We start from the raw sequence: 13,138 nt of genomic DNA on the forward strand, positions 1-13,138 counted from the left end.
TCAAGGTAGGTTTAAAGAAGAGAACATCAAGCATGCTGTGAAATGAACCTGGGAGAAAATACACTGGAGTAAACTTGGAGAGATCTGTTTTACCCCCTGATCTTTAGAAATGGACTTTTCTTTTCAACATTTTGGATTCTGACTGAGGGAATGAGATGGTGCTATAATCCAGTAACCTCACAAAACACAAGTTCTCAAAGTGTTAGGGACCACCCCTGTCTTCTGGGATCCTACAGATGACATTGTGAACACCCCCTACTGTGTTCATGCATTGTGCTGCAGGCTGTGGACAGGAGAGAGGTGACGTGACTCCTCAGTGAACCTGCACACAGCTTTCTGTGCATAGGAGCACGTCCAAAGCTGGAAACATCAGATGACTGTAAGGTTAGGATGAAGACACTCTAAGTTAGAAGATATTCTAAGTGGGAAGTCAAAGATTTTGGACAAACAGATTAAATTCACACACACACACACACACACACACACTCACACACACGTATGTTAAGGTGTGTTCTGATATGCAGAATTATCAAATTTATAAAAAGTTGTATAAATGAATATAGGTAAGCATTTTCAGAGACCCCGAGAGCTGCTATCCTGTCAGCAGGTCCTATGCAAGCCACGTGAAAAATGAATGCAATTTTGGTTGCTCCTTCTTGTCTACACATCCAATATTTCCTGATTTGTTTACAAATATGGGTTTTACAATCTGGTGTATATTCTCCAACAAAAAGCTTATGGGCATGTTTTCTCTGGATTTATTCCTTATTATTTTATGGCATGTCTAATATCAACATATCCGTGGGGAATATGGTAACACGGGAGCAATACAGATGTCTTTCCATTTGTTGATATCACCAAAAAGTGGAAGATACATTGACCAGGGAGAAGAAGCTTTGTGACCTTACAATGGGAGTACTTAAGACTTTAGCTGGGTCCTTGTTTAAAAAGTAAATCATCTAGGCCCCACCAATAGAAATTCCCATTGTATTCTAAATTAGTACTATGTACAGCAAGACATTCTTTCAACTCTAAGTAACAAAACATCTAACAATCATTTAGTTATCTCACACAATTCTCCTAGGAATGTGGCTTGTATCCAGAGAGTCAGTTTCTTTATCTTCCTGTCTTGTCTTCTGGGCGTGTTAGCCTATCACGTAGAGATGACTTGTTGGCTACTGGTGACTGGTGCTCCCTGAAGCACATCCTCCCACTGCCTTGCCCAAGGAGTGGCACAGACAGTTCTCCTTGTGTGACTTCCTCTTTCTTTGAAAAAACAAAAACAAACTTTTCCCAGAATTTCCCTATTCCTGGAAGTGTTTTGTTATACATTTTTGGGCAAAGCTGACACTGGTTGCCTCTTGCTCCAAGGAGATGGGAATGATTATATTGAGTCAGAGCTTTCCAGAGAAACAGAACCAGTAGGATGGATTTACATAGAGATGGCCCAACTTATGATGGTTCAATTTATGATTTTTGACTATATAATGATATCAAAATGACATGCATTCAGTGAAAACCATTTTTCAAATTTTGAATTTAGACCTTTTCCTGGCTACTGATGTGCTGTACAATACTCTCTTCTGATGGTGGGCATCAGCAGCCACAGCTCCCAGGTAGCCATGTGATCATGATGGTAAACCCCAAACATGCCACAGTGTAACAGAGCATTCCCATCATGCAACCGTAAATTTTATTTTAATTTTTTATTTGTTATTTTTATTTATACATGGCAATAGAATGTATTTTGACATATTATACATACATGGAGTATAACTTCCCATTCTTGCAGTTATACATGATGTGGAGTTTCACTGGTCACATATTCTTATATGAATATTAGGAAAGTAATATCTAATTCATTCTACTGTCTTTCCTATTTCCATTCCTTCTCCCTTCCCTTCATTCCTTTGTCTAATCCAAAGTACTTTTTTTCTTCTATACCCACCCTGCTTATTGTGTGTTACCATCCACATGTCAGAACATTCAGCCTTTGCTTTTTGGGGATTGGCTTATTTCACTTAGCATGATAATCTCCAGTTCCATCCATTTATGGGCAAATGCTATAATTTCATTGTCATGGATGAATAGTATTCCATATTGTATACATACCACATTTTCTTTATTCATTTATCTGTTGAAGGGGGTACCTAGGTTGGTTCCATAGCTCAGCTATTGTGAATTGAGCTGCTATAAAAATTGATGGGGCCGTGTCAGTATAGTATGCTGATTTTAAGTCCTTTGGGTATATGCTGACGAGTGGGATAGCTGGGTTGAATGGTGGTTCCATTCCAAGTTTTCTAAGGAATCTCCATACTGCTTTCCAGAATGGTTGCACCAATTTGCAATCCCACCAGCAATGTATGAGTGTACCTTGTTCTCCACATCCTTGCCAAAGTATATTGTTACTTGTATTCTTGATAATTGCCATTCTAACTGGAGTGAGATAGAATATCAGTGTAGTTTTAATTTGCATTTCTCTAACTGCTAGAGATGTTGATCTTTTTTTCAGTTTATTGACCAATCATATTTCCTCTTATGTGAAGTGTCTGTTCAATTCTTTAGCCCATTAATTTATTGGGCTATTTTTTATGTTTTTTTTTTTTGAGTTCTTATATATCTTGGAGATTAAAGCTTCATCTGAGATGCAGGTAGCAAAGATTTTTCTCCCATTCTATAGGCTCTCTCTTCAGTTTCTCTACTGTTTCCTTTGCCGTGAAGAAGCTTTTTGGTTTGCTGTCATCCCATTTATTGATTCTTGATTTTACTTCTTGTGCTTTAGGAATCTTGTTGAGGAAGTTGGTGCCTATGATAGCTCACGCCAGCAAGTAGTAGGTGTACAATAAGTTTTGGATCTCAGTCTACCCACTTCTTATGCCAGATGGCTTTAGAAGCAGATTCTGCTTCCTTCTACAGAGATTGCTTTTTCAAAACAGTACACTTGTTTGTCTTGGCTGCCGTACTAGTTTTCTATTGCTGCAGTAACAAAGTACCACCAATTTAGCGACTTTTAACAGTGCTGTTCATTATCCCAGTCCTGTGGGTTATAGGTCTCGGTAGGATGGACTAGTTTCTATACTCGGTCTCACAGGCCCAAATCAAAATGTTAACTATGCTGGAGGCTTGAGTAAATAATCCACTTTTGAGCTCATTTAGGTTGTTGACTGATTTTAGTGCCTTGTGGTTGTAGCACTGATGAATGCCAACTGAGGTCCCCTTTCTGCTCTTGGGGGCCAATCACCTTCCTTCTTATATCATCCTTTCCATCTTTGAAGCAGTAACAGTGTGTCAAGTCCTTCTCAAGCTGTAATAGTGACTTCCTCTTCTGTTCCCAGTTGGAAAAGCTATTTTTAAACTATGTGGATATTCCAGGATCATCTCTTTATCTTAAGGTAAATTGTACTTTATAACAGCACAACCATAGGAGTGATGTATCATCATAGTCATGGGTTCTAGGATTCTAGGGATTAGAGCAGAACATATTTGGAGGAATACTGTAAAAATTCTGCCCCTCCACTTCCTCACCTTTTTCTCCCAGTGGCTCTCATTTGTCCTACAATCTGGTTATTGCTGGTATTTAGCAATCCTCCAGAGAAGTGGAGAACCTAACACGTCTTTTATTGCAGCTCTGTGTGAGTATAATTACGTACCATACTAGGCAAACACCAGGGCTCAATGGGGAATAAAGCCGGCTTTGCCTATGTGCTCTGACCATGGATGTGGAGGAATGTGGTTCCTCCAGATTGTGAGCTGGCCTGACCTGGAGGGGCTGAAGGCATCAGGTATTCAAGCCTAGGGATTTCAGTTGGACACAAAATGATAATGAGTAAGAAGGAACAGTTTAATCCAAGAGCCAGGTGAATGACATAAGCAGGCACCACAGGGTTTCAGAATTAGGAATGAAAAGGATTTCGGGGTAGATGATCCTGAAGAATCTTTCTATGACCATTCCAATCACACCAGAGAGCAGGCAGCCAGCCACTCCCTCTTTCCTTAACTCAATCCTACTTTTCCCAGAAGCCTGACTCCATGTAGACAATCTGAATTTACTCTTTTGTAGCAAGCCACACCTTAAGGTTGTCCAGAGCATTTTTTGAAAATTCCTAGGCCAGCATTGTTTTAGTTTGAGTTTTAATTTTCAAACTGGGGAAAATTTAAGTATTTTAAATCAAAGCTTTATAAAGAGATGTACTGGTAGTGGGAGTGTCTAGAATAATCTTGAAAAGTCAAAACAACTACGGGTCTGAAGACAATTTTCATGGCCACTTTTTTTTTTTTTTAACTATGATTCTACAGTAGACACCGTGGTATGGGATCCAGACACCCTTCAAGTATGAGGCTCTCATTCTTCAGCTGCTAAAAGTGTTGGGTTCTTATCTGAGCACTTGTCTGGAAGGGAAATTGGCCTCTGAGAGTTATCCTGTCCAAGTTCATGGCCCCTTCATGGGTAGGCTTCCTCCAATGACAGGTAAACGTTCGGCTATAAAGGTCACTAAGCCTTACTTCAAGCAAAGTAAAAATGAAGGACTATCCAAGCATTAGCCTTTCTCTAGGTCAGTGACTTAGGCCTTTGTTACATTTGCTTCTCAATTCAACACCTGCCTCCGCCCAATCCTGCTCCCTTGACCTCCATGTGGGTGTTAACCCAGTGGCATTTACCACAACCTCCTGTACACTCACCTTTGGCTGGCAACAGATTCTGAGGTCCCATCTGAGATAGTTTGCCAGAGGCCTTTACAGTAGGTGCATCTCTGTATTTAGATGCACATGTGTGTTTTTTGAGTTGAATTTGAGAAAAGGCAAATGAATTAGCAGATTAAAATATGATTCAAAAGTACAGTTTGGGATTTTAAAATCTCGATATGAGCTTCAATTATTTTTAAGATCTTAATTTCATTCCCAAGAGTTTTAAAAGGAAATATTGGAAAGGTGAAAATTTCAGAGGTCATAAATACTATAATGTGCTAGATGTATCATGATTTGGCACAGCTGAGATGAGGGGTAAATTGTCAATCATATATAGATACCTAAGCTATGGCATTTAGAAAATAATGGCACTATTTCAAAGTTCAAATTGGTAATATTTAATAATGTTCCACCACCTTTTAAAAAATAATTCAAGGAAATCATCATACTCCTTGAGACTTGTTTACATATCTATTTCATATCTTAAAATACAATTCTATAGATACGTCCTGGTCTGATAACCTTGGTTTTCATAGAAATTCGGATAGTTTAAAAAAAAAGTGCTTTTTAGCCCAACATTAAGCAGGACATAAAGTGCTCTTAAATGTCAGAAATTAAAGTCAGCTGTAGGTGAGGGGAAGGTTCTGGTTTCCAGTGGTACATTTTGGTTAAAAAATTGGCTTTAAGATTCTTTAAAATGTGAAATATAGAGAAAGAGGGAATTATCAGGGGTGAAAAATTATTCTTTTAAGTCATAAATACTATATGAATGGCTACATTTTAAACAAACACTGGAAGCAGAGTATGTAAATAATTCAGTGGTTTTAAAAGCAAGGTTTCATACGATATATGGTAGAATAATCTGGAATGATTTTTAAAATTCAGATTCTCCAGCTCCACTCCAGACATCTGCCACCCAGGATTCTAGACTGTCACTGGCACAGCAGATGATTCCTGGCATAACAGGATGATTAGCTTTAGGGCTGGAGGAGCCTTCAAAGGTAAATTCAGCTCAGACCCCTTGGATTGGATCTAAAGCACATGGGTATGTTACAATATACATTTTAAGTAATGGTCTGAGATCCTTTGAGTTGAAAAATATTTATGGATGACCTATTCTCTGCAAACCTCTAAGGAATATATAAAGTGGAATGCAAAGTAATTCTTGTCCTCTGTCATCCAATTTTCAACTAAATATGTAATTTAACCTTTTCCCAATTCTGTGTTTTTATTCTTCATGAAGGTTGCCTCCTGGAAATCATTAAATACAATGCTCATAAAGTTCCAACTAACAATTTTATTTATTGTTCTGAATTCATTTCCCAAATCTAAGATCAAGACCAGTGTGTTGAATGAGTTGGTAAATAGGACTATTACAGTTTACTTTGTTATCAAACCTGAAATCATATCAGACACATGACTTTAATATTCAAAATAAAAATTAGCATATTGACACTATATGTGCTAATGTTCTACATGCTGTATGCCACAATCCTATTGATAATATAAGGATGTCCCAGTACATTAATTGTTCCAGGGAATTCTTAGATCTATAAACTTAAGGCTTGAGCTCTAAGCAAGAAAAGCTCAAAGCTGGGGTCTGTCTGTCTTTCTGTAAATATGTTTATGTTCAGATATATTTATGTACATCTGTACATCTATAACCTAGTCCATATTTTAAGACTTTAGAAACTGGAATGATATCTGTCTAGAAGATACCTTAGGATTTTCTATTTAAATAAAGACTTGAAGGTTTCTCTCAAATATAGCTTTTAATGAATTTAGATCTGTAAGGCATGTTTAGTTAGCTTGCTTCTAAGACTCAACAGTGCTGAAAAAATGCAAAAGAATTTTCTCAGTACTTGTAATTAAGTTATTAAGTTTGAAGCCACATTGAAGTAGAATAGCTAAGGGATTAAGTATAAATTTATCCTCCCTTCTAAGATCACATAAGTTTGCTCATCCCTGATTGTCTAAAATGAAATGATTTTATTGGGTTGATCACTATTTAATATAATGTGGGCGTTCTACACATTGCAGCAATTAAGGTGGGACTTAGTTTGGTTCTCTGAGAACAATTCTTTGTTGAACCCTATAACTTTGCTAAGAAGTCAGTCACAGAAAGTGAATGGGGTTCTTGGTTTGTCAATTTTGTAAATGCCATTGCCACTGGAGGACTTGGGTAGAACAGATGTCATGGTTTCCATAAGGTGAGAAATGGATTCATTCTTCCTACTCATAAGGCTACTGAGAAGTATGATGTACCTTCCAAAGATGGCATTCAATCCAAAATAATAAAACAAGAAAACATAAATGAATAACAACAGTATATCTAGAATGAAAGGCAATCCAAATAATGGAGTTATCAACATGGATACTACAATGATTATGCTTAATATGTTGAAGGAAATGAAGATTGAGAATATTGCCGGAAACCTAGGAATTACTTTTTAAAAATGAGTAGAGGAAAGGGACCAAGGGATAAGAGGAGGGGAGGAAAAGGTGAAATACCAAGGAATGATATTGGCACATTATATTTTGTGCATGTATAAATATGTAATACAGATCACATTATTATGTACAACTATAATGCACCAACGAAAAAATAAAATGAAAATTCTAGAATTAAAAATTAGATAAATGAAGAACCAAACTCAATAGATAAGGTTAATAGTGGATAGAAGCTACCAACAAAACTTTTTGTTATAGAAATCACTGGGTGACCTCCCTGAAACTCTAATCTCATGAAAATCTTGGCTTCCAAAAGGCAATTTCATTTGCTCTGGAGAGATCACCTGGCAGGGCTTTAAGTAAATAGGCATTTGTCATCCTTGAGTTGCTCTTCACTTGTAAGCACTTGTTCCTAAGTGCTCATTTTGGTTTGACATGTTTGATGCATGTCATGCCTCCTAATGCTTGAGTTGGAGGAGTCCTCTCTAAACAGTGAGCTCCTGGCGGTGAGACTATATCTTTTTCTCTTTGCAACCAAAGACCAACAAAGTAACTAGGGGCAAAAAACAGTAACTGATATGAATATAAGAACTGGATTTGAAGAGTAGGGGGAAACTGTGTATGAGGGGGAAACTGGTTAATGAGAAACACTTGAAATAAATACACCTTAGGTAAAGGCTTGACTTCAGGAACACTTGGAAGAAAGTTGCTTCTCCTCTCAAGCATAGTTTACTGCCTGTGCTTCACTTAGCTCCTCACCACCACCCTCAGACTGGCTAGTCCTTCCTTCATATCAGAGATCCTCTTCTTGTTGCAGAAAGATATTGTGTTTGTTCTCACAAACATAGTATCTGGGGTTGGGGGAAATTTGGGAATCAATCTAACAAAAGAGGTAAAATACTTCTACAGTGAAAACTACAGAAAACTAAAGAAAGACATTGAAGAAGACCTTAGAAGACGGAAAGATCTCTCATGTCCTTGGAATGGCAGAATTAATAGTGTCAAAATGGACATACTACCAAAAGTTCTATACAGATTTAATGCAATCCCTATTAAATACAATTCCTCACATGTTTAGAGCAAGCTCAAATGGACCCACAGCTACATTTTATCCAGTGGGAAGGAAGTTGTAGGGACCACAACATATAACTGAAAAGTTACTCTTTAGTATTTTAGCCTTGAGTCAAGGTAACCAAAGACTAAATAAATAAATGATGCTATGTACCTTGTAGTGAGGTGGAAAATCAAGTCACTGAGCTATGTTCCCTTCAGATATATACCCCTTCTCCAAACCTAAATGAATAGTGATGCCCTTAGGGAAGCTAGTATTCCTAAAAGAGTTCTGAAATGTTGTCAGAAAAAGTCAAGAGTTAGTAACAATCATCCCTGGCTCTAGAAGCCTGATCCTTACCTGTCACATTGTTTCTGATGTTCTTTCCCATGCAAAAGAGGTCATTGACTAAGTGGTTCTTAAGGAATTGGGGGATTTGATGTCTATATTACCATACCCCAGCCTCCTGGGGTTTTTGACATATTAAAGCTAGCAAAATAAATCAACTGTTTGCTGACTTGTGTGTTTAGGATAGGTTGGGTTGCATCTTGGATAGAATTACTTGTTGCAGAAGTGAAAGAGGAAGTGACTCTGACAATATCTGATTTTAACACACCATGCCATAGGGGGAAACTAGCTTTTAACTCTTCAGAGAGAAAACAACTACCATCCTGCCATATAATACAGGATGGTAGTTGGGGAAAAACAAAAAACAAAAAACACTGTCAGTTCAAAGGAAATCCCTACTTTCTTAACTTTGTTTAAAAATAATCACCCTGAAGCTAACAAGTGGGCTGCAGGGTAAAGTCACAGGCTCACGTTTTCACAGATCCTCTTTCCTTCATTCACTTCCCTTTGAGTTTCTAGGCAATGACATGGTGTAATCAAAGAGCAAACTTAGGATTTGTAAAGACTACAAAATTAGTAAGAGGCAAAAAAAAAAAAAAACCAAAAACAAAAACAAAAACAAAAAACCCAAATTTCTACTGCTTACCAAATAATCCTTCCTTAAGATTTATGAGATGCAGCAGATTTTTATCCCTACTCACCTTCTAAGTCTGTATTGTTCAAGTACAGAGAAGACTGGATCCTGATGTGTTTGGAAACTTAATTCGGGTGACATTTCTCTGCTCCTTTCTATGTTACTTGTTCTCACTCCACACTTCGATGCTAGTTTTCCATTTGGCAAATTTGTTGGAGGATTTGTCCAAGTAGCCTGAGCAGATCTAAATACAATAACACATGGAATAAAAAGGATAACCTGGTAAAGATTGTGACTTTCAGATAGATAAAATAGTTTACTTTAGAAATAGCTGGTCACATGCTGATAGGCTCCTTTAGAAAATACAGAAATCACTTATCATCTTCCCAACTCTTTGCCCCTTCCACTTCCAAAATTGATATTTTAAAGAGATTGAAATCTAATGTAAAAACAGCTGATTTAAAATAGGAATGTGGTATGAAGGAAGTATCAAAGTACCATTCTGCTATGTTTCAAGGCTGATTAGTGTAATCGGCTGACCATGGCAGGGCTGGGGCCTAGGATATGTTTGAAACCCTTAATGCAGTGAGGCGAAGCAGGAACAGAATCTAGCTTGGCACAGCCTGACCTGGGGTTGGCTGTTTTTGCCATCACATGTATAAACAAGGCAGGCTTTGTGAAAGCTTCTTAATATCAGATCTTAATTTCAGATATTTTAATATCAGATCATTGGGAGATTTTTCTTATGGGGACCAAACTTCCAAACTCCAGACCGTACTTCTCAGAAGAGAGCAAATGTTTTTACCATCAGCTGGGGAACAAGCCAGTTCTCCAGGAGGAATAGGGGTATTATTGAGAGTATTAGATTAGGGTGAGTGGAAATCCTCATTTCTCTTAGTACAGATATCCATTGGGCTTAGATTCTAAAGATGGAGTAGTACCTGGAATGCTTGAAGTAGGGGTGGTCAAGCTACCTCTGGTGCCTTGGGTACAGGTGGCAAAGAAGGCGGGGGACCAACATGGTGTGGAGTGAGGATCCTGCTGGAGCTTGGTGGCTCTCATAAATGATTTCTCTGAATTCTTCCTTCCGTTACTCTGGAACAGTCAGGGAAGTCTGATCTCTGCTGTGTAATAAGAGTAAGACAAGACTTTTCCCCAAGGCTACACATGATGGTAGGAGGGAAGTCGCCACTAGAAGATGGCAGGGCCCACTGGAGCAGCTATGTCATGACAGTGAGTGCCCTGGAGGAGTTGGGTTGGAGGGACTCCAGATTGGGAAGATATGATACTGTACCTAAGGAACCTCTCAGGAATAACCAGGCAACATTTTAAAGATGGCTATTTATAGCAGCAATGCTGGAAGGGGTTCAAGGGATAATGCCATGGTATGTAGCAGAGTCATGTTTCAGTAAGTACCTCACCTAAAATCATTAAAGCAATGGAGTACACAAAAAATAGGCAGATGAGCAGACCAGAACAGAGTTCACATATAAATTGATGTTTCATATATGATACGGGTGACTTACAATCAGTGTTGAAAATGAATTATTAAAGTCTTTTGGGACAATTGGGTAACCACTTCAAAATTATTTTCCTGTGTTAATTCATATAAGAAATTCTGGAGGGAATCAAAATTGTAATATTAAAAAAAATGAAACTCATAAGAGTAATGGAGGAAAACAATAATCTGTTTATAAACTTGGGAGAAATACAATATTCAATATCTCTAAGGAAAGACTAATATATTTGTATGAATAAATTTTTAAAAGTTAGGAAACATTTTCAATAATTCTCTCTATATACATGTGTGTGTGTGTGTGTGTGTGTGTGTGTGTGTGTGTATGAAAATGAAATGGGCCAGTATTTACAGAGTTTGTAAAAATAAAAAATTACACAAACTTTGAGTTTGAATCATATAAACATCAGATGTTAATACAGTGATATAATAAACATTAAAAAGCTTGATAATTTTGGTTTTAAAATGGTGGGAAACATAGTCTGTCAATTAGAAGACAATTTGGCAATACCTATAAATATTTAAATTCTTTGACCCAGTAGCAATTCCCCTGCCAGAAAAATATCCTATGGCTCTACCCACATAACCGTTTCAAGGATGTTCAGTGTAATAATGGATGCAATAGGAGTCTCTAATCGGGCTCAATTGTCCATAAACAAATGGTTAAATAAATCATGCCATACCCATACAGAGATCTAAAAAGAATAAAGTCCAAGTTATTGAACAGATTTAGACTCAAAACAATGATGTGTATAGTTTGAAAATTAAAAAATATAAATACTTTTTTCCCCCAGAGGATATACCTGTTTAAGTTTGGATGAAAAGGACTGTTTGGCAGAGAGAATGGGGGAATATTGCTTTTCATTTTATACCATTCATCTACTTTAGTAATGAATATAATGCCTTCATATTAAGTGAAAACTAAAAAAATTAATAGGACAATATTATTCCTAAACAATGTAATAACACCCTACTTGAATGTAGTTGTTTAAAATGTAAGGAAGGCAACTTCAGGAATTCTAGAGTTACTGAGAAATCAACCAAAAAATATGCCAATGAAAGAAAATTATTTCAGGCCTAAGGGAAAAATGACACATTGATTTCACTTGGGAAAGAAATTATTCTGTATCAGAAGAATGCATTTTGCCTGTTGCAAATATATCTTCACTTTCTCATGAAATTGAAATTGCAATTCATTCTTTAATATCTAGTTCAAATGCCACCATCTCTTTGGAACTTTCCAGATCCCTCAACCCTCCCTTCACGCACAGTCCTGCTATATATAGCTCTTTGTAAATGCCTCTATCACTTTGTAGTGAGGCTGTTTGTTCACTCACATGTCAACCCTAAACAGAATGTAAGGGCCCTCACAAAAGCTTTGCCACAGACTCAGTTCTCTTTTTTTCTTCTATGTTTGGCAGACCAGATGTGTCCATTAAAAGTTCGTGTTGAATGGGTAAATTAATGAATCCATCATTGAATTAATGACTGGAGGAAATAAGAGCTGTTGCTATTTTGGATTTTAGAAATTTCTTCTAATTGGATATGAAATTTGTGACTTGAAAATTAAAGACTATCTGTACATACTGTTCTCTCCTAACCAGTGTTCAATACCAATTTAACCAAACACTCTGCATGTGTTTTGCCAATGTAGAAAGAAAAAGTGCCTTGGAGTTGGAATGGTCACTGTAGAGAAATGGAAGCCCAACTTTTCTAACACCAAAGGAACAAAATCTTCTACTCACAAAGAAGATTTTGTTCTGTCCTTTTTGGGCCTATATTCTCCTAAGATAAATGCCAGGCTTTTTGCTTGATGGCATATGTAAAAGCTCAAACCAACATTTTCTTAAACAAAAACCCTGTTGATGGGTCACTCTGCATCCACCAGAATAGTGTTTTGTTTTGAGGTTTCCTTAAGTATGGTGGGGGATATGTGTTAGCCTGAGAACTTCTCTTTGTAGTGATAGGGTGCTCACCATTTCTCTGTTCTAAAATATAAAATTCCTATTTTGACCCAGGCAAAATAGGAAACCAAATCCACATGATCCCTGTCTCATAATGCATCACAGCCACCCTAGACAATTTATAAAGCAACTGCGTTAAACAACAACAAAAAATGTGCTAAGTGCTGAAAAGAAAAGTCTAGAGAGGGAGAACCTAACTCAGAAGATGCTTCTGGAAAGGAAATGGCATTTAATCTACAATTGAAAGAACAGACACAGACTAGCACAGTGAAATGGGATTTCCAGACTGAACAGAATCCACTCCATGTTCTTTATAGTTCCCAAGAGCTCTGGTGTCAGAACCCTCAAAAGTTGAATTTCCTCATGGTCCTTTTCCAGCTCTGTCATAATAAGCATTATACTATTTCTTTGGGCTGCTATAAAAAATAAAAATTTAAAAAACCCCACAAACTTTGTGGCTTAACATAAGAGAAACTTGGGCTGGGTTG

At 37.3% G+C, this 13,138-nt stretch overlaps 1 protein-coding gene across 2 annotated transcripts in view; it reads right to left on the bottom strand.

Moving 5' to 3' along the window:
- The window catches only part of C1galt1 (core 1 synthase, glycoprotein-N-acetylgalactosamine 3-beta-galactosyltransferase 1), a 117,124-nt gene that overhangs the window by 60,209 nt on the left and 43,777 nt on the right, over positions 1-13,138 (bottom strand). For both annotated transcript variants that reach the window (XM_058572172.1, XM_058572173.1), the window contains exon 4: positions 9,238-9,414. In XM_058572172.1, coding sequence (XP_058428155.1) covers positions 9,331-9,414 — 84 coding nt within the window. In that variant the 3' untranslated portion in view covers positions 9,238-9,330. The remainder of the gene's footprint in view (positions 1-9,237; positions 9,415-13,138) is intronic.

Source organism: Marmota monax, unplaced genomic scaffold (genome assembly GCF_021218885.2).
Source record: "Marmota monax isolate L192 unplaced genomic scaffold, Marmota_monax_Labrador192_F-V1.1 WCK01_AAM20220418_F8-fsc00144, whole genome shotgun sequence".
In the NCBI taxonomy this organism is placed as follows: Eukaryota; Metazoa; Chordata; class Mammalia; order Rodentia; family Sciuridae; genus Marmota; species Marmota monax.